The sequence below is a fragment of the Chenopodium quinoa genome, unplaced genomic scaffold (genome assembly GCF_001683475.1).
Source record: "Chenopodium quinoa cultivar QQ74 unplaced genomic scaffold, ASM168347v1, whole genome shotgun sequence".
NCBI lineage: Eukaryota > Viridiplantae > Streptophyta > Magnoliopsida > Caryophyllales > Amaranthaceae > Chenopodium > Chenopodium quinoa.
Genome location: NW_018743014.1, coordinates 2,390,377 through 2,412,680, shown reverse-complemented (window position 1 = coordinate 2,412,680; position 22,304 = coordinate 2,390,377). Strand labels below are relative to the sequence as shown.

Sequence of the window (22,304 nt, the reverse complement as noted above, 5' to 3'; positions counted from 1 at the left end):
TCTTAGTGGAATCTATCTCAATTCCTCTAATGCTAATGACATAGCCTAGAAGCTTCCCTAAGGTAACCCTGAATGCACACTTGGTGGGATTTACCCTCATGTTGTATTTTTTTAAGTCTTTCGAAGAATTTTCTCAAGGCTACTTGATGGTTAGGGCGATCCTTGGATTTCACGATCATATCGTCTACGTATACCTCGACTTCTTTGTGTATCATGTCATGGAGTAAGGTGGTTGCTGCTCTTTGGTACGTGGCACCCGCATTTTTCAACCCGAATGGCATTACCGTGTAGCAGTAAGTGCCCCATGGTGTTATGAAGGTTGTCTTTTCCATGTCTTCTTCCGCCATGAGAATCTGGTTGTAACCCGCGTACCCATCCATAAATGAGAGAAGTGCATGATTGGTTGTATTGTCTACTAGAATGTCGGTGTGTGGTAGAGGGAAATCGTCCTTTGGACTAGCCTTGTTGAGATCCCTGTAGTCGACACACATATTTTTTGGGAACTGACACCACGTTGGCGACCCATTTTTGATATTTAGATACCTTGATAAAACCTGCAGTTATTTGTTTTTAGACTTCTTTTATTTTAAGTGCTACTTCGGGTTTCATTCAACATAAATTTTGTTTTACAGGTTTCATTCCTGGGATTAGTGGTATAGTATGTTGAGCGATTTCTCTGTTTATACCTAGCATATCTTCATATGACCAAGCAAAGACATCAATGAATTTTGTAAGTAGATTTATTTAGTCAGTTCTTTCTTCTTGATTTAGAGTTAAGCCAATTTTAACTTCTCTTTTATTGGTGGGATATTTTGAGATATTAACAGTTTCAGTTTCGTCAATTACTGTTGTTTTATTCTCAAGTTCTTCCATTGCCTTAATTATTTCTTTGTCATTTTCATTATTAGCAAAGCAATGTTCATCATCTTAGGTGAGGGAATAACACGAGGAGTAAGCGGAAGAATTCATATTATTAAACTCTTGAATCATTACATCGAAAAGGGAAAGGTCTGCTGAGACCTGGCTACTAACTATTCTAGGGGTAGGTGTTAAGCTAGGTTCAAAAGTAGGAGGTGCAACTACGAGAGACTTGGAAGATTCAACAATAGAATACTCAAACTCTGACTCTGACTCTGACTCAGACGACTCGGACTCATCAAACACAGGTCCTTCTCCCGTGGTTATGGATATCTTCCTTCCACTTGGTGTAGTCACCTTCACGGTCTTGCGCCATCCCTTGAGTAGTCCTTCTGCCGGAGTGATGAGCTTGGAGGGGTCAAAGTTTTCACTTTGTATCACGGTTTGTGTAAGCGCGGAATTGTCGTCAATGCGCTTTGGCTCATTTTTCTCGTACCTAAAAAGGAGACTCATGACGTTAAAGTCGAATCATGGGGGTGCTCGTTCCTTATAAATAGGAGCTGGGATCCTTGTCTAGAAAGTTGCAATCTAAGAAAATTTCGAACCCAGGCTGGCGTATCCCATTCCTGAAAAGTGGTTCCGGGAATTCGTAGCACGGGTAGTCTTCTCCCTCTTTTATAAACTGTCCAATTAAAGTGAGAGGGTATGATTCCATTAGCATTGCATCTTTCTAGATGCGAGCTTTTCTTCGTGCATTGGACTTTTTCCGGGCTCGCTTAAGGTCCTCTGGAGTTGGTTCGAAGCTAAGTCCAAAAGTATTTATTTTAGGGAGGCCAGGTAGTCCCATCAGTTTAGTTATTCCTTTCTTCTTTCCTAAGGTCATTCCAGGAAAGTGCCCTTGTCTTTTAAGGATAGCGTTGACCACGAGATTCGAGTGGGGGTTATAGTCAAGAGGGGTCTTTTCATCTTCTTCGATAAAAGAGACCTCTTCGGCATTAAAGCCCCACAAATCTTTGTCATTTTCATCTTGCTCCACGTGAATGATTGGTTTATAAACTTCTTTGATTCTCATGGGGGAAGCATCGGTTGTGATAGGAATTCCTCCAAATATAGCCTTTAATTAGTGATGGAGGGATGAAGGGACGGCCTTAAGGTCATGAAGCTAGGGGCATCCCAACAACAGGTTGAATGAAGCCTTGATGTCTACTACTTGAAAAGTAGTGTTGTGTTCAATGACTCCTGCGATGATATTCATAGTAATGGTTCCAAGGGCTTGGCGACGAGTGTTGTCATAGGCCCATATGCCCTGTGTGGATGGAGTTAAGTCTCCATCCTTTATTCCTAACATCCTTACAATGTGAAGTGGGAATACATTAATTGCGGAACCATTGTCAACAAGGGTCATTGGTACATTCATTCTCTTGCACACCACGGTGAGGTTTAAAGCTTTGTTGTGTCTATCACCTTCCGATGGGTAAGTCTTTGTCGGAAAAGGTGATCAAATTGTTAGGACTAGGGAGGTCACTTGTGAGGAAGTTAGCCAACCCTTCTAGAGTAGTCACAAAATCTATCCCTACTTTTGCTAGAGCATCCATCACCGCAATTCTATGTTCATGAGATGAAGCTAGGAGTTTCCAAACATTCATCTCAACCTTAGTCTTTTTGAGTTGCTTGATAATGTCGTTGTCTTTTATAAGGGGTGCTGGAACTTGTTGAGTTGTAGGTATGGGTACAATTGTGACTTGTGGTTGTACTCTCCCAGACCTTGTAAGCACCGAGATTGGGGAGTCCTCATCCCAAATGTCATCATTGTCTTCAACAGGGTAAAGTGCAGCAAGTGGTGATTCCACCATATCTTTGAGGTATATATCCTCATCATCGTTGTCCCAAATTCCATTAATATTGGCATCATTGTCCCAAATTTTACTGCTATCTGATTTTGGAATGTTGATGAAAAGTTTCCATCATCTATGAGTCCTTGGATATATTCCTTGATCCTGAAATAGTTTTCATTTGTATGTCCTCCAGATTGATGGTACTTGCATTAGAATTTGTCCATTCTTTTAAGGGACTCGATTGGCTTTAGCTCAAGAGGGTTGACCATACCCCTTTCGAGGAGCATGTCAAAGGCTCTTTCATAAGTAGTGCCTATGGGTGTGTAAGCCCTATTATTCCTTCGTAGTTCAACAACGTTGAAGGTAAATGGCTTTCCTCCAATGGTGTTGGGTTTGTAAGAGGAAGAAGAGGGGTCACACCTTCTTTTAGGGACAGGCTTGTTTTCTATCCTATTTACCTTCCTGTAAAGAACTTGAAGTTTAAGACTTAACTCTTGAAGAGCATCAAGAAGGCTATTTATATCTACATTGATAGGATTTTGGGAAGGACTAGTAATGTCTTCATTAGTAGTCTCTTCTTGAAAGTCAGTCATGGCATCGAAGAAAATCTCCTCTTCTTTTTCAATGGCATGAATTACTTCTATGGAAGGATCTTCAACTGGTTTAATAAGTAGTGATGGATCTATTGGCTCTTGTTCGTCAGAAATAGCCAGGGAATCGGAAAGTGAGGAATTGTTGATGCTTGGTTTCTTACTAGCAGGAGGCACTGGAAAATTGTTGTTATCGATCAAGTATTGGATGGCTTCCTTTAATTTCCAACAATTTTCAGTAGAGTGGCCCCTGCCTTGATGATATTTACAGTGTGCACTTGGATTCCAATTGGGTCTCTTTTCAAGAGGAGGATCTTGCATAGGTCTAATGGGAGTAATAAGTCTTTTGGCGTGAAGTCTATCAAAGGCGATATCATAGCTCCATTAGGGGTGAACTCTCATCTAAATTGCTTTCTTTGCCCTTGATTATTCATGGCTAGGACATCGTTTAAATTAAAGGTACTAACATTGTTACTAGAGTGAGTGTTTTTGGAAGAAGAAGGATTGTCGTTCTTCTTTCCTTTCCAACCACTGTTATTACTATTGTTAGCAGCTTTCTGTTTTGCAAGATCGTCCTCAATTTCAATGCCTATGTTATAGACAGTTTTAAAAGTGTTTAGGTTGCATTGATATTTCAAATGCTTTTGGTATTTCTCTTGGAGGTTCTTAATTAACATCCTTACAGATTCTTTCTCACTTGGGACTTCAATCATCCTAGTGGAAGTTTCCTTCCACCTATTGTAAAAGACAGTGAAACCTTCATTTTCTTTTTGTTTAAGAATTTCCAGTTTCTACTTAAATATTACATTTGTATCTATCAATGAAAGCATGTGTAATAGAATCCCAAGTAGCGATCTTCTTAGTGCCTATGGAAAAGAACTATTGTTCAAGAGAAAGCAGGAAAAGCGAGGGGAAAACTTTCCTGTCAATCCCCTTGATCTCCATGATTGCTTCAAAGGCCCTCAAGCGGAAGTTAGGGTTGTCAGTAGCTTTGAATTTAGGAATGTCATTGGCAGAGAACTTCTGCGAAAGAAGTTCCTTATCCACTAAGACTCCCTTAGAGCTTATTCCAAAGTACTTGTAGTCATTGGAGATTTGACTCAAGCTATCCTCCATGCGCTTGATGGTTTCAATGGGTACTTGTTTGTTAGGATCATCGACTCGAGTGGTGAGTCCCTTGAGCATTTCAGCAAGTCCATTCACAGTTTTTTGAAGTTTCTCAAAATCTTCTTGACTGGCCATTATTACGAACTTTCTTCTCTGTCAAATCGGTTTATCAAAGAGTAGTACTTGAACAAAAGTGTTGTCCTTGATTAAAGGCCCTTCTCTCCTTGACTAAGCGCTGTAAAATTAAACCATTGACTCTTTTAATGACTTTACTCGAATTGACTCGTATTTTTATTGGGTTGGAAAAGCAAAAAAACAAGAAATGGATGCATATTTTGGAAATCAAAGCATGATTTTAAGCAACATGTATCCGACTTACCCCGTTAAAAAAAATGACGGAAAAAACGCACACAAGACTCTAGACATGTTCATGGTGAAAAAACAAAGTGTGTGCATTGGCTTGTGAGTGAAAGTGACCTGTTCAAGACTCTTGTGATGATCATGGGACTACATATGTGATTAGACTCAAGCAAAGACTAAGTTAAGACCTTGTTTGTACATTAAATTGGTTAATTATGGAAATTAGACTCGACATGAAGACTCGAAAAGGAAGAAACCGAACCATTGCGTGGCAACGGAATTGTCGCGGAACGCTGGTTCTGTCGCGGCGCAATAAGCCTAGCGTTCTGTGGCACAAACTAAATTTTTCGCACCAAAACAATGGAACGTCAATTTAATTTATTTTCGGTAATCCTTTCGAAGGTATAAGCCTATATTATTGCTAAGTCAAGCGTGTTTAAACTTCATAGGTTCAATTTAATTAACTAATTAATTAAGCAAAGTCCTTTTTAGTCCTTGGTTAGTTCGTTAAAACTTTATTTACAAAAACAAGTCAACACAAAAGGTAAGTTTAATCACAAGTAAAGTATGCACAAGTAAGGAATGCACAAGTAATCAAATAGTCACAATATGATGCACTGAGTTTGCAACCTAACCATGGCTCTATTTCTCTAAAGGTCAAGGATTATGGTGTCCAAAGAGGGTCCACGGTTATGAGTCCGGATGCATCGTGCGGAAGCCTTACCTTTGGAAGGGTTGGCACGATGGATGGGACCCCGCAAGTTAGACTTGCTTCCATGGTTTATTGAAATTCACAAACTCGGATGCACCCATTGTTGCACAGAGCGTTCATTACGGTGGATGGAGCGTGAATTTCCAGGGGCTAAGATCATATGCAGAACACATATGGGTTCAGAAAAGTAAAAAAAAAAACTCAATTAGGAAGTAGAATCGTCGAGACAACACTAGAATTGGTCAAAACAAGAAGACAGACTCCTGGCGCAATGTCGCGAGAACTTGGCGCAAGAAAACAGAGGTTTTCGCAGAGGTTTTCGCGCAGCGACAACTCTATCACGCCGCGATAAAGTTATCGTTTGGCGACAACCTCTGCATTCTCGCGACAGTTCCAACGCGTCGCGACAGTTTTCTATGTTCTACGTTTTTTCCGATTTTCGTAGTATCTTTTCGATTCTAGTTGTGAAAAATATTTACAGTTCTTCCTACATGTAAAAATCCTATGTTTTTTACGCATTACGGATGGTCTTTCCAATGCGAACCTTTTTATGCTTATGCCACAATGGTAATCAAAATTACGCACATGAATACTAGAATCTTTCAAGTCTCATCCACTCATTCTAAATCGATTGCCAAAATAAATTTTAAAAATCAAAATTAGAAATCCTCCCCAATAGAGTCGCCAAAAAACTGTAGGTTCAAACCCAACCTTGAGCCCCACTGTGATCATGCTTTTAGGCATGGTGGCGTCCAAAGGGAAGGAAGCTAGAGATGAAAGAGTCGCCAACAAGTTTTAGGAACTTGTAAACCGTTCACGGGTGTGAAGGTTACACTCCATTCACGATCACGGAGATCACTAACTCCATAGTGGTCCGGAACCATGACTGGATATTCGGGGATGATGGTACGAATTCAACCTAAAAGAGATTGAACCCGCTCTAAATCAGCCTCTACTTAAGTCTTATGATATTCATGTGCGCTTTTCAATCAACATGCACACAATAAATTAATCCTAGACCTGTTTAATCTACGTTGGTTGATTATTAATGCACAAATAAATGTATTATTGGTGATCACTTGAATTAAAATCATGTTTAGCCTAAATCAAATTATTAATTATCTTATTAGGCGTGATTTCAAGTACAAATTCTTTTTAAACCTGCAGAAAGGGTGTGATCAAGCAATAACAATAATCAAGCAACATATAATTATTGACACGACAAATCATCATCATAATTAATAGCAAGATCCTTGGCATGATACTAAATGGATTAATAACAAACCCTAACATGTCACTAATAAAAATCATAATCAAAGCATTAACCTAAACACGATACTAGAAACCAACATGATATTAGAAATATTAATTAACACCCTATACATGATACTAGGAATTAAAATTAACATCCTAACATGATACTAGGAATCAAAATCAACATCCTAACATGATACTAGTAGGGGTGAGCAAACCGGGTACCCGGTCAAAATTTTAGGATCCGGACCCGGAATTGGTTGGAACCGGGTCCTAAAATTTGGAACCGGAATTAGAATCGGTACAACCGGGTCCTAAAATTTAGGAATTGGAATTGGTTCCACCGGGTACCGGTTCCGATTCCGGGTACCCACTTATATATATAAGTGTTGAAATATAATACAAATCATAATATTTTTTTTGGTGTATTTTTACTTTTAGCTTTTAATACTTATATTTTTATATACATTAAGCTATTTTAATTATATTAAATATTAATATTTTTTTTTATTTTACTAATTAGTTACGTTCAATATATTTTTGTTTTTTTAAATATATTTTGTACAATATATGTTGGGTAACCGGTATAGTAGAGAGAAGAGAAAAATCTAGAAGTTTTAGGGTTTTGTTTGATAGTGGGTTGAGAGTTTTATAAGCAATTGGACTTAGAAATTAAAACGGGATGTACATAACTCTTTAATTTCTTAAAAACACAAACAATCCACATACTATATCATATACAACCGAGTACCCAGTGGGCACCGGGTCCAAAATTTTAGGATTTGGAATCGGAACTGGTTACAACCGGGTCCGAAATTTTGGACCCGGTCCCGGAACCGGTGAGACCAATTTTGGGTCCGGACCCGACGGGTCCTAACCGGTTCCAGGTTCGGTACCGGGTGCCCTGGATCTTTGCTCACCCCTAGATACTAGGAATCAAAAGAATAACTAAGTAATTGAATTACTTACTTTGATGCCCCGTACGTCTTTTTATCAAAACAATACACACGTTAATAACTTCAAGAAAGATTAAATCAAATTAACCAAATAAATCAAATAAGAATTGAAATATATATTTGGGACCAACCCTCAAAACTATCAACCTTTCACGTCAAGGTAGTATTATAGACTTTGGGGGAAAAAAGACATACAAATTCATCGTTTCTTTAGTCACGTTTACCGATGCATAAATTCAACCATTAATATTTTTAATTACCAATAAGCAAAAAATTATGAAAAGTTGATATTTTGAAAATATATATCGTGACGAATGTAACAAGATTTCACGTGTCAATAAAAACATAGGTTGTATTTTTCTTAATTAACCAAGGTAGTAATAATGATTATAAGCTGTTCAGTTATGTTACCCAAAAAAAACAATAGGTGAGACCGAAGGGCACAAGTATTTCATGCTGGCCAATAGTTGGGCACTGTCACTACTCAATACCACTAGCACAGTAGCACTGGAAGCTTGCTATGCTTCAGTGTCGCTAATTTACTCTTTAATGGCGCCTCTTCCCCCCTCACACACTGCATGCCTTCCTCTACCAGCATATTCAGGTAATTTCAACCATTTTTTTTTATTTTTTTATTTCTTTCCTTTATTTTTATTGATTTTCTGAATTTTGCTATTTCTCTGTTTTTAGCTTAATTTGTGATTGTGAATTATTTCTGGATTTTTTTTGCCTCTGTATATGTTAATTTTTCTGGGTTTTTCCATTTTTTGTGGGAATTGAGGAATTATCTGCTTTGATCATGTTATGTTTGTCAATTATCTGCATTATTTTGTGTTCTTAAGCAAGGATTTTCGGGTAATTTTCCGTTTATATTGGGATTTTGTGGAATTTGAGATACTATAAGCTTTGATCTAGAAGTTTCTCACCAAAATTTAGGATATGAACTGTAAAGAACAACGGAATTCCGAATGATTGAATATTTGAATGAGTAGCTTGGTAAAAGTTGCTGCAATTCTGCATTTGCATGCCCTTGGATCTACTTGATTATTAATTGTTGGCGTATCATTTAATCATGTAACTAGACTAGATGCTATAGAAACCATAGCAATGATCATTGATTGGGGGCTTGATGAGAAGATGTTTAGATGTATGCAAGCTTTACACCAGTGATGTTTATATATTCAATGATTACTGGACTCTAGGATGGTAGTATCTAATTTTCTGGAAGGAATTCGCGATTTATTTTCCTTTTTTGAAATGGGATCCTCTAAAATTCTAATAAACAATTGGAAATGGAGGGAACTGAAGGTGAGTTATTTACTTTCATTAGTAATTCAACCTTTAATATCTTTCATTTATCAAGTTTGCACTCTCCTGCAATAATAATGCGTTAGGGAAAACATAATCTTGTGTATTCCAGTTAGAATCATCTCAATTAATACTATCATAATATCTATTTAAATTATTTTTACTTATTGAGAATTACAAATATTGATGGTTTATTGTGATAAATGAGATAATTAAGAAAGAACAAAGGATTTTATTTTAGAGTGTGTTTGGATTGGGAGAAATGGAGGTAGATGGAGGTAGTTGAAGGTGGGATATATATTTTTTTTCTGGTTTGAATATGAAGTTTTGGAAGAGAAAGGACGGAAAATGAAAGGATACCTTTTCTTTACCCCTCTTAATAAAATAGTATATATTTCCAATGTAGGAAAGTTTTTATGCAAGCTTGCTTCTTCACTACCTTTCTTTCTTTCCCCTTCTTCTTCCCTTACTTCCTTTACCCTCTATAATTATCAAACAACGAGTTAGTATTTTTGCCAAGTTCAAAAAAAGACAATTAAATACTGTAATCTATTTCTATTTATTAAGGAGTATCTTTTGGGAGCGTTAGTATTTTTTTTCAATAATTACTACTTCCTCTGTTTCTTTATAGTTGCAACACTTCTCTTTTCACGCTTGCCGATACTTGATTTCAATCGTTGATATATTTAATTACCAATAAGTAAAAATTATAAACATTTGATATTAAAATAGTATATATCGAGACGAATCTAACAAGATCCCACATGACTATATTTTTGCATAGCTATAAATCATCAAAGCTAGTCAAAGTGGAATACATGAACAGTGTAAAAGTCAAACTGTTGCAATTATAAAAAAAATGGAGTATGTAATTAAGTATAGGAATTTGAACCATCAATTTTCATCTTTCTATGCCTCCCATTTATTTGACTTTGATCTATTTAATGATGTTTAAGAAGCCACCATATCATGTATGCATATTTGGTGCTTTGCCTTTAGATTTGGCCCCCGTTTCTTCCATGCTATTTTCTCTGAGGCCATATTTTATGTTCCTTAAACTTTATGCTTTAGGGACTTGAACTTTTCTTGTACTAGTTTTCATTTCCCCTTTCTTGCTTGGGTGAAAGTCACCCTTTGAAGAACTTTACAAACCTTCTAAATTTCGCTTTGACTAGTGTTCTCATGTTTGATATGGGTAGGTGTCCAAGTGTCCGACTCGACTATTGTGTGATTAATTTTCTTGATTTTGGCCCCAAAATGAAGGGTTGGAATGTCCTACTCATGTTTGAGTCAAGTACTTAAGGTAATATGAAAAGTCCAAGTAACATAGGAAAAAATATTATTATATATTGCAATCATGAGTGTGTTCAACAAGATTTTGATTCCAAAATCTCAAACATGTCGTCAACACCCTCCTATCCAAGGACTTTTTGCCACCTTATTCATTTTGTCTCTTTTTCTGTTGATAAACCATTCTATATGATTAAACAATGTGCATGGCATAATATTTGCTAATACTTGCCAGCTTATTCTCTTCTACTTGTAGGAAATGGTAAAGTTCATGACACCTTCACATTACCAGTTCCGATTTATATTGTTACCCATGCATCTCAACTTCCCAAGGAACTTTTGCATCCGTCTCCTGATAAGCAGTTGGTTATTGGATTCGATTGTGAAGGTGTAAATCTCTCACGTTATGGAGCTCTTTGCATTATACAGGTTCTCTTTGTCATTCATTTTTCAAATTTCAAAGTATATGGCAATGCAGGCTACATATGCTTTATCAAGTTCCCTGAAAAACTTTTTTTGTGGGTATATGTTTTATGCAGTGCTAATCTATAAGGACTGTACATAAATTCTCGAAATATTCTATTCCAAATTTCCAACACGATTTAGGGTTGCCATTCTTGCTAATCACATTATATTATTAAGTAAGGGAGTGTTCGCTGGATAAATCTTACAATAATTGAATCATGCTGTTTTAATGATCCTTGCCATTTTATTTGTCTGCATCAAGGTGGGGTTGGGGTATATGTGCCATATGATAACTTCACTACATCATGAACTAGAACATGATTCAGATGTTTAAACCAAACAGGAGTTTTTTTTTTTTTTTTTTTTTTTTTTTTTTTTTTTTTGGCTTTTACAGTGATTGTATAGCTTTATTTAGTAAATATGATTACAAAACTATTGCTTCCATGGTATTTAGCTTGCTGTACCAGCTGATGTCCTGGAAAAATTAATTAAATACTATCAATTGTTACCTTCCAGATTGCCACATCAAACGCCATATATATTGTGGATGTTACCGTTGGAGGCAAGGAACTAATAAATGCTTGTAAACCAGCTATTGAGTCTGCCTATGTCACCAAAGTTATTCATGATTGCAAACGAGACAGTGAGGTCCCAAAACTTGATTTACAGATTATATGTCTCGTTACTGCAAGTCAATATGTCTCTCAGCTTACTAACTTTTATACTTGCCTTGCAGGCATTATATCATCAGTTTGGCATCAAGCTATACAATGTAGTGGATACACAGGTCAGTGTCAAGTTAATTCTATATTCACCGTAATCTATTATTGACTGATCTGTCTAAGGTTATTATACTTCTCACTAACCCTTTTGAGGCCTTCTCTTTTCTTAATTATGGAAATAAGTTCCTTGAATATCTAAGTCTATAGTTGGTTAATCCACAGCCTTACACTTCATGCATGGTTATAATTATCGTTGTTAGTTTTAATTTAAGATCTTTGATATAGCTCGTTCAGATCCAAGTTTAGGTACCTTGTTGTTCAACATTTAAAGGGAATGAAAAAAAAAAAAATCTTGTTTCATAGCACACAACTGAATATTAAATGCCTCTCTTTGTCTCTTTGATTTCTAAAGTAAAAGGATTTAGAAGAGTAGAGGGTTGGAGTGTCAACTGTCTTCTTGTTTTTTGTTTCTTTGTGTTTATCATCTGTCTATCTACCTACATTAGCATACTCAAATTTGGCTTTCAGTTAAACAATGCATGTTGGATTCTATCGTCAATGAAGATCTTGTTGTTTTGAGCTGATCAACTTGTAATCTGAGCTGTTTATGGTGTTTTGATTAGTAGACTATCGTTCTTTGGTACATTTGATTCTACTCTGCACAGATTGCATATTCCCTTGTTCAAGAACAAGAAGGTTTGGCTCAACCAGCAGATGAATGTGTTTCCTTCATTGGCCTGCTTGCTGATCATCGCTTTTGTGGTAAGGCTAAGAAATGTAAAACTTGATTCTTGCTTTAGATTATTTCAAATGCCACTTTCTTCTTTAATATTAAGGCCCTGTTCTTTTGGACTTATTTTTCAAACTTTTAGCTCTATTCTGGTGTTTTATGTCCAGTTTAGCTCCAAAAAAAAAAGTCCAGTTTAGTTCATCTCTATTAAGTTAGTTCATTTTAGTTTAGCTCAGCTCAACTCCATTTAGTTCATCATTATAAATATTTTCATTTCAGTTCAACTCCATTAAGTTTAGTCTAGTTCAGTTCAGCTCCATTCACTCCAAAAGAATAGGACTTAAGTCGATATTCTGTTGTAAAATGATGGAGGTGAGATATTTAATATTAGCAATTAACCTGGAAATTTGACAATTTCAATCAGTTATTGCAAAGGACCTTCTCTCATAATGGAAGATAAAGAGATGAAATACAAGTCAAACAAAGATTGAAACAGAGTGCCAGACAGTCATGATTATCATAGGCTCTGTGACATATTGCATGACTTCTATGATGCTGTATTGCTGTTCATCTCATGTTATATTTGCTGCCTGTCCAAGGTCTTACGCATTCATCCAAATTTATTGTCTCAATTGCACTTGCACATGGTACATGTTTAAAAGAAAAGTGTGTTATAGTAAATGACAAATTTACAGTAATATGATTCCATATTGGGATAGCATACTATTGCTTTTGGATATTCTGTAATTCTCTGTTTCTGTAAATTATTGATTGAGGGGTTCTGACATCACCAATTAGAGTGGGACTATTCTCTGATCTTTCCTGTTTAATTTACATGAAAAAAGAGAACTTTTAGGAGTAACAATGAGAGTAATTAGGAATATATTCTAAGGACCACCTAAGGAACCTATGTAATTATTTGACCTGTGTTGGACTGACTCCCAAGTTTAAGATGTAGTTAAGGTTGCATATATGCTGCTTGGCATTTGGAATTAATGCAATTAGATATCTATAAGCCTGAATAATACTCAAAGCCTCGAAATAAAACAAACCAAAGCGATTTAAAAGTGATGAGGTTGCATATATGCTGTTTGGCATTTGGAATTAATGCAATTAGAAATTTATAAGCCTGAATAATACTCAAAGCCTAGAAATAAAGCATGCCAAAGGGATTTAAAAGTAACAACCACCACCAAAATGATTTGGGGTCGGCTAACATGAATTGTCATAACTCATAAGGATCCATCCTTATTCAGAACAGGAATGACATCTTATTAAAAAAAATTAGTGAAGGCACCTTGCAATGAAGGTATTAAGCTATCTAATTTCTATACTTATTACTTCAAACAGAACAGGAATTTCTGCTACTTGAATAAAAAATATAGAATTTTGTGTAGTATCGTGAGGTGTTTGGATTAAATTGCTATCTAATGCAGTCAAAGTTTTTCAACTTCAATTCAGTTTATTTGGCAGACCTAAGTAGAAAAGCTCAAAAGCATACCATTTCGAGATTCGACATCCAATATAGCACAAGTAAACATTTAGTCACACTAGTTGCTTCACTTCTGGATTCAGTCATTTTTGTTCCTTTTTATTTTAACTTGTTCCGGTAAGTCAATATTTTATCTCTGCAGAATATAATGCTGAACATGTTCCCTTTACCGTTTCTTTTGTGCTTGGCAAGACCATATTATGAAAGGTTGATCTCATAATGTGTCAGTTTTGTTTATTTGTGCTTGATCTTTGTACTCAATCGCAGGGATATCTTATCTGGAAAAGAAAGATATACGCACCCTTCTTATACAGGTCAGTATTAGGTAGGAGTTAGTTTTATACTGCTGTTGTTTGTGTGGAAGGGATATCATTACTTACTCCATGTTTTGATAATATTAGTTAGGGAAAAGAAGGTGAAGAAAAAAGACTTAAGAGATAAGAGAAAGGGAGGTGAGGGAAGGGATAGAGTGACCTTCCACTTTCCTTCCAAACCTCTCCAACAATGGAGGGATTTAATTTATTAAAAGGGGAAAAAATATTGATCCCTCCATTTCCCTTCCCTTCCCTCCCCTCCCCTTCCTTAAAATAAGGTAAAATGTATCCCTCACTTTTTCCTCCTTCCCTTTCCCTGATATCATCCTATCCAAACACGGTGTTAATGTTTTTAGATGTCACGAGCTCATATCATCCTATCCAAACTAAATGCCTGTCATTGTCCGTTGTGAAGTTCTTGTGATGTATTGGAAACTATAGCAGCTATGAAGCTCATATTTTGTACGTTTTAGCATGCCAGCTACTTAGTTCTAATTCTCGTGAATCACCTTGTTTTATATCATAGCTGTTTATGTGAATGAGCTTTGTAGAAAACTGAGATGTTCTGGACTGGCTTGTTCAGGATCCCATGTACTGGACTTACAGGCCCTTTACAGAACAGATGATTAATTCTGCTGTAGATGATGTTCGCTTCCTTCTCTATGTTTATCATATGATAATGGAGCAACTGAATGAACAATCGCTGTGGAAACTTGCAGTTCGTGGTGCATTACACTGTCGCTGTTTCTGCATTGTCAACAATAGATATGCAGATTGGCCATCTATCCCTTCTGTTTCAGGTTTTCTCTTGACTCATATTATTGACATACTTAGTGATCTATAAACTATATGAATGTCAAATCATCAATTTGGACAATATTTTTAAAAACTTGATTTGAGTATCCATCCATGATTTTTGGACATCAAGATATATGCTACTAGTACACCTGTACACCACAATTATGGCTTCAAACTGAAGTCTGGATCAATACACTTGTGAACAACTCATAATATAAGCTCAGTCAAATGTCATTCATGTAGTAAATGAATGGCCGAAACATGATTTTGAAGTTCATTTGTCCAGCAGACTAGCTGAGCCTTGAATGCAATATTATGTTTGGGTCATCTGTATGTAATTTACATGTAATAATGTACATTTGTTAATACTAGTGTCTGTTGTCTAATAACTCAATTACTGTAATCTATTTATTACATAAACTTAATGAGGCATGACTATAATCATTATTCTCCTCTATGTTGTCAGTGTTTTCTATTGAATGTCTCTTGACTACACTCCATCCAATGTCTCATCTTCAATCACCAGTCAATTCCATCACATAACAAGCCCCTTAAGCCTGGACCACCATAGTCAAAACATGAAAATAGGATGGCAACTATAATTGTCTTAAAGTACATGCAGCAGCTGAGACATTAGTTAACCCACAACCTACTTGAGGCTTAACTGAAGCTATTTGGGAAAGCTGGACTTCTTAAGCTTCCTAAGAATAAAGAAGCGAAGTCTTAGGAAATGAGTTGGATGTCAAATGGGACCTTGAGTCATTGCTTAATTATGGTTGTATGGGGCTACTCTCAAGGCCTAATTCACAACTGCAGATCTGTGTAGCATCTCTACCTGCTACTGAGTGATAATTGGGCTAGGAAATTTCTCTGTCCCATTTTCTTTTCTTTTTAATATTATTAGAGCCTGTGGTCCCATAGAATTAGGTCTTAGTTCTGTTGATTAACTCAATACAGATGATTTATTGTAGAATCATTATCCAACTGTACCCTTACTTTTGCTGTACTTATACGTGTTCTCAGATCAATCTGCAGATTCTGGTTTAGCAGGACTAAGAACAGCTACAATAGCTTTCGCTGGATAGTGAGACTAGAAGTCGCCTATATTTACATTTTAGATTGTGCTGCCTCCTTGACAGTTTGTATTGAAGGCTTTGGAGAGGGGGAAGGGGGGGGGGACTAAGGGGAGAGAGGCATCTATTTTTCATTTTTTGAATAGCAACCGGAATGAGCTACTTATGATGAGATGTAGCTATTCCTTGGCCTCTTCAGACTGATATATCTGGGGGTTCTTGCATTTATACGAGTATATTGTGGTCTTTTTTCTTTTTAGTTGGATGACTCCTGGGTGTAGTCCAGGTCCTTGTGAAATGTCACTTTCTTCTTTGATGTGACTTCTTTCATCGAAAAGAAATGTGTATTGGTACTTTGGTAGGAGAGAAACTGACTTTGCTTGATTCACTAGTTGTTTTCCCCCTTGGTAAAATTTTTATGAGGTTCAAATTCTAAAAAATCTAATATGACAAATCCAGTCTCACTTTGGTTCCATTTCTTGTCAGGTGACTTTTTTCCAAGTGGAAAAGTTCCTGAGCAGGAGATACTATCTGTGATTGATGTTCCATCCGGGAAAATGGGATGCATTATTGGAAAAAAGGGAGCTACAATCCAGTTCATAAAAGAATCGTGCAAGTATAATCCTTCTCTTTTATGAATACCATGCTTTCACTGACATCTTTCTTTTTCTTTTCTTTTTTTCTCTTTATTTTCTCTTTCTAAACGCACCTTCATGTATTGCTTGCAGTGCTGAAATTTTCATTGGAGGTGACAGAGGTCCTTCTGACAAAGTAAGCTTCAGAATTAATCTTCTCTCATGTTCTACATTTTTAATTTTGTCTGCAAGTATATGCGAAATTTTTTTTGTCTGCTCACAACAAACTGCTAGTCTAAGACTTATACAACAACTATCGTGGATTGGCAAATTACAAAATTTCCACTTTGTTGCTTTACTTAAAGTTGAAATACTACAAAATTTCCGCTTTGTTGCTTTACTTAAAGTTAAAATACCTTTTTGAGCCATACGTAATTATTTTGCAATGTAATAGAGTTTGAATTACAGATGATTATAGTGGTTAGTGCTACCTACTTCGTTGAACACCCCTCCCCCCACCCCACCACCCTCTAAACTACGATGCATATGCATGATAAATTGCATATTGGTACATTGTACTTTTGCACTTGTTAAACAACCTAGGTAACCATGTGTTCCCAAAGCATATTGCATATCAGATAGTAGTGATTTTGTCTTAGTGGTAGCAAACTGTCAATAATAGTTGTTACTGTATGACTGTAAGCCATTTATCACAGACAGGTTTTCACAAAACAGCATAACATTACAGCCTTCATTTAATATCATGGTCTAACATAAGTACAGGATAGGGAGTTCTAGAATAATGACTTCACTGATAGTCATTCAATGGATCCCATCGCAATTGTGGAGAAAGCATCTTTTTTTTAAAAAAGACACTGGTGAGGGAAAGTATTGCTATATCATGATATCTATGCCTGTTTAATCTTTTCTTTCTTTTGGTGAAATAGTGATAGCGGTTTCCATATACTTAGGCCTTGTTTAGTTCACCTTATTTTTACTTATTTCAGAAAAAATAAGTTCAGATCAGATCAGAAAAAATAAGTTCAGATCAGATCAGAAAAAATAAGTTCAGATCAGAACATCGTTTTATGTGCGGTTTTTTATCGCTAAATATTCTTAATTTCGTAATGAAAAAAATTGTGAAAATTACATATTAATAAACTACACATTATTACGAATCTAACAAGATCCCACTTGATATATTTTTTCCTTATAGATTATCGTACACTTAAGGTCAGTTTGGTCAAATCAGACAATCAGATCAGATCAGAAAAAATAAGTTCAGTTCAGATCAGATCAGAAAAAATAAGATCAGATCAGATCATCATAAATAAGGTGAACCAAACAGGGCCTTAGTTGTATCTATTTTGGAGCATCATAAGACAACAGTAGGGATCACGTTTTACAGTTGTAGTGGAAATCGACATGCTCTATAGACTATAGATAGCAAATTGCCACATGAAACTTGCTATATTGGGTGCATGAAGCTTTGGTTTATTAGGGTCTGATAGGTTGATGTTTAAAACCTGATCATTTGGATACCATGTCTCTGCATATCATGAGTTGGGATAGCTGTTAATGTCAAGGCTCACATATATCTGATGTTCTTCTGATGCAACGACGTCCCGGGATATGAAAGATAATATTGCTTACATATAGTTCTGGAATGAGGGAGTTAATTCATCTCTGTTAGGTTTCATCTTTGTCTTCATAGGAGGAGTTTCTTCTACATTTGTACTAACAACCCAGATTTGTCTGTGAATCCTTGTTATTGTTATGGTCAGCTTGTAATGTTGAAATGCCATATCTGATCCAAGGCAATTATGGTTGTCACAACATATACATCTTCATGCTTTTAGCATGTTCCATTCTTTATACTCCCTCCGTCCCTAAAAGAACGACCCATTTGAGCATTTTTCACGAGTATTAAAAAACTTAAATGGGAAGTACAAGTGTATGGGGAAGCTAATAAAAGTACATTGAAAAGATAAATTTACATGAGATTTGCAAAAAAGTAGAGAGAGTAATAAAAGTACATGGAAAAAGCAAAATTTACACGGGGAAGCTAATTTTGCACAAATATTATTGCAAATTGGAGGGTATTTTAATACAAATGGGATGAACATTTGGGGACTAAAATTTGGCCAAATGGGTCGTTCTTTTAGGGACGAAGGGAGTATATTTTTTTAAATGTAACAGTTCTACTCCGTAGTAATGAGAAGCCAGGTGGAATTCTCATGGTAACGTTATATGGTCTAACCATCTAAGAACTTTTATCAAGCTCTTAACTTGATTGAATACTCTCGAAAGTGTCCCTCTTTAGTGCCCCCTCCCCCCAACCCCTACCCCCCTATTTTAGTTACTTTTCTTGCGCTAATGCCATTTTCTACAAAAGCTGTGTGGTTGGATGAACCCTTTTCAGGGAAGAACACAATTTCTGATTAGTTTTTCCTTTATTTTCTTGTAAGAAAGTTAAAGATAAAAGAAAGTTTGGAACTGGAAGGAAGAGAATAATGGATGAGAGAAGAGGAAGAGGAGGGTGAGGAATTAGGGAAATGTGGCATTTCTTAATTTAAAAAGTAATAATAATTTTCAAAGTCCTAAGGAAAACTATTCTCCACCCTTGGGAAAATTATTTCCCATCCTTTATACTACGTATATCTTACAACCTAGGATATCAGAACATTAATATTCCTGGAAAATGTTTTACTCCTACCCCAAATGCTCTCTAAGAGTGTTTTCAAAAAAAAAAATGCCCTCTAAGAGAAAAGGTTGCACCAAACATTCACCTCAGCAGGGTAAATGGATAGTGAGTTCCAAAAAGTGTATACTGTCAGCAATGCAAGCTTTAGGGTTCCGGGCTCCTAGAATATGATGTACATCTCGTTGTATATTTGAAGATTGGTCTGCATACCTCTTGAATAACTGTATATTGATGCTGTCGATTTGTACTATAGTTGGGACTAGACTTAATTTGGCCAGTTAAATCTAGTTGAGTAAAAATGTACTGGCATCTGTATCACAATAATGTGAAGATCTAGCCTAACTCATAATTAAATGTATGAGCAACTTATGGTTTCACTTGTAAGGATGACAATGTTGGGGTCTCACTTGTAAGGATGACAATGTTGGGGATACCTGTTGCCGATGAGGCTCTGTCAACTACTATACCCCCTCTTCCCTCACCATGACCTTTGTGCTAGAGTTTTTGTTGTTTGTATGATATCAAGTTGGTTTTTCATCCCTTGTATCTCTGTATAAAATTATTCTGAAGTTTAAATGAAATATAGTATACCAAAAGTAGAAACAATTTAACTCTAGAATGCTGCCTGAAGGAACTGATGGTTTATACCAGAATAGCCTGATCATAGTTGGTCTATAAGTTGGCTAAGGTGTATTCTGAGCTAAAAGTATCAACATAGTGCAGGTCATGGCACATCAATAACCGCCTAACATATATGGCCCAATAGGAGTCGATAGGAATGGACTATAAGTGATGTAAGACCCATCTTAACACCATAGCTTTAACTATTCAATTGGGAATGTAGCTGCTCATTATATGCATATCTCCTCCCATATTTTCCTAGTGCTGGACACTTCTTGTTAACTTATAGGTGAAAACTTCAAGATCTCTGTATTCTGAAAAATAAGTCATATAACTTGTAGAGTTATCGTTCCACTAACTTTCCAACCCTCATTGTAATCATTTTTGTCCTTTGTGATGATTCTCCAACTCGAATACAAATGCCGGACTCGGGTATGTGTCCAAGAGTCTGACATAGAAAATTCATATTTGAAGGTGCACAAACTTGTGATTGATTCTCATAATATGTATCCTAGGTTACTCTCCTCATACGGATTACATATTTACATGTGAGGACATGTAGAGAAGCATTCTGTTCGTTGTTATTTGGCTCATATCTGTCATCTCAAGTTGATAGCATAGTTCGCTTCTGTGTATTCCTTGCACTTTTTGGCCAGATTGTAAGAGTTCATGTGTCCATACGCCTTCTTGGAGTGGATCAATCAATCAATCAGTCAAAGCCTTAATCCCATTAGTGGGGTCGGCTACATGAACCAAATTTGATTATTACGCCTTTTTAGAGTGGATACTTGAGCTAAATATAATTGTTGTGAAACGTTGTGGCCTTTGGGAGTCAATGCTGTACGAAAACATGATATTACTAATTGTTTTGGTATTAATCTGATCTCAAATATATTTATGCAGGTCTTCATCATAGGACCTACGAGACAAGTGAGGAAGGCAGAAGCCATGCTAAGAGGTAGGATGTGTGGCTAACCAGTTTTCAAGCTGGTGCTTTCACTAATATCGCAGTATCTATCACTAACTTGCAAATCCCTCCTAATTGATGCTTTACATAGGCTGTAGCGCATGACTGATCCATGAATATGAAGAAAAAAAAATGTAAGAAATGAATGATGATTATTATCAAAAAGAATTCCAAAACGCTAGGAGTATTAATGAACGGTAAATTGTGATATTTAGGCTTAGATCCTAGCATTTACATACTGAACTTAATGCAAGTATTCTGAAACATGTAAACATCATTAGAAAATTGAAGAGAAGAGTTATAAATCAACTTGCATCAGTGAGCCATGATCAGCCAGCATTGAGCTAGAAATCATTGGCTCGTTTCTTATCCTATTCATGCTAAAAGCTATATGTTTGCATTCCAATGTGGATGACATTTATTCATGACAATTTAAGAGGTATGTTTTGGATTTTAAGCATAGATTGTGCAAGAAATTATTGATATACGCCATATAATTCGACTCCAGCTATTGCACCAGTGGATATAGTGTGGAAAAGAATACATGCGACTTTAGCTTCGTTCTTTTCACTTAAACTTATTAACCCTTTGATGAACTTCACAATGAAAAAAGCAAGGTGCATAGTTAAATAAAACATAAAATTTGTCAATCCAAAATTATTGAGATTGGTTTGTATATATTGTGACATGATTGGCCGATTGGTCGGCCATTTAATTATACATAACAAGAGGTTAGTGTTGTTTTAGTTCTTGTCATATGATGGTGTTTTGAGCTTAGATGCACCATACACGTAAGGATGTGGTTACAAGATTGTAAATAAGTGTTGTTTTCGTTCTTGTCACAATATGGTTTTTTTTTTTGTGAGCTTGGAAACAAGACTCGAGGTTGGACCATCAAAGGAAAGGCCTACTTACCAAAATAATAATGAGGTGTCTTGATCCGGCCGGCAAATTTTTAAATCCTTTGTTTCCCTAAATTTTCACTATAAATTGTAAAGATTTTTTCTTTTGCAAATGTAGTAAATTAGATTAGATTTCAACTCTTGAATAACGTATCTCAAACCTTAACCATCTATAAACAAATACTCATATTACAGAATATTTCATCCATTTCATTTTACTTACATTTTGACTATTACATTTGTCAATCTATATATTTAGAGGGAGCCCAGGTTGATCTCCATGATAAATGAAAACGTTTATCTCGGTAGCAAAATTGTAAATAATTTTACATTTTGGGAAAATAATAATAATAATAAAAATCAACATCATCTTCTTCGTCATTCCACAATTCGTGACCCATTTCCATGATTTCCCTTCCTCGTTCCTTCATTCCCCACCCAACTAACACCTTATCTTCTTCTTCCTTCTCTGGTCCCACACACCTTCATCTTCTTCTTCAAGCTCCATCAATGGCGAACACCAAACCTCAACACCACCATTTTCGGCGGCTTCGTCGCCAAATCCAACGAAAATCCTAAGTGAAAATATAGAAATTAAGGGAATGGTTAGCCCTAAAGGGAAGGTATTTTTGTTTGCTTGTTTGATTTACCCCCTTCTATTGGTATTCACC

General features: G+C 36.1%; 1 protein-coding gene across 3 annotated transcripts; it reads left to right on the top strand.

The window, feature by feature from the left end:
- Positions 1-8,050: 8,050 nt before the first annotated feature.
- Positions 8,051-21,036, top strand: LOC110729912 (piRNA biogenesis protein EXD1-like). 3 transcript variants are annotated; one of them, XM_021909704.1, is made up of 10 exons: positions 8,051-8,276; positions 10,527-10,699; positions 11,252-11,383; positions 11,472-11,522; positions 12,123-12,219; positions 13,947-13,993; positions 14,577-14,793; positions 16,351-16,480; positions 16,598-16,635; positions 20,668-21,036. In XM_021909704.1, the coding sequence occupies exons 1-9, from the start codon at positions 8,126-8,128 to the stop codon at positions 16,614-16,616; spliced, it is 1,017 nt and encodes a 338-aa protein (XP_021765396.1). In that variant the 5' UTR covers positions 8,051-8,125; the 3' UTR covers positions 16,617-16,635; positions 20,668-21,036. The 3 variants fall into 3 exon arrangements, with proteins under 3 accessions (XP_021765396.1, XP_021765397.1, XP_021765395.1); XM_021909703.1 differs by having other exon boundaries at positions 8,052-8,276; positions 16,593-16,635; XM_021909705.1 differs by lacking the exon at positions 11,252-11,383 and having other exon boundaries at positions 16,593-16,635.
- The last annotated feature ends 1,268 nt before the right edge of the window (positions 21,037-22,304 follow it).

Excerpts from the sequence above, each read along its gene's own strand:
- LOC110729912 (XM_021909703.1), top strand. The coding sequence starts at position 8,126 with ATGCTGGCCAATAGTTGGGCACTGTCACTACTCAATACCACTAGCACA. Across the intron at positions 8,277-10,526 it reads TCCTCTACCAGCATATTCAG|GAAATGGTAAAGTTCATGAC; the intron begins GTAATTTCAACC and ends TTCTACTTGTAG. Across the intron at positions 13,994-14,576 it reads TACGCACCCTTCTTATACAG|GATCCCATGTACTGGACTTA; the intron begins GTCAGTATTAGG and ends TGGCTTGTTCAG.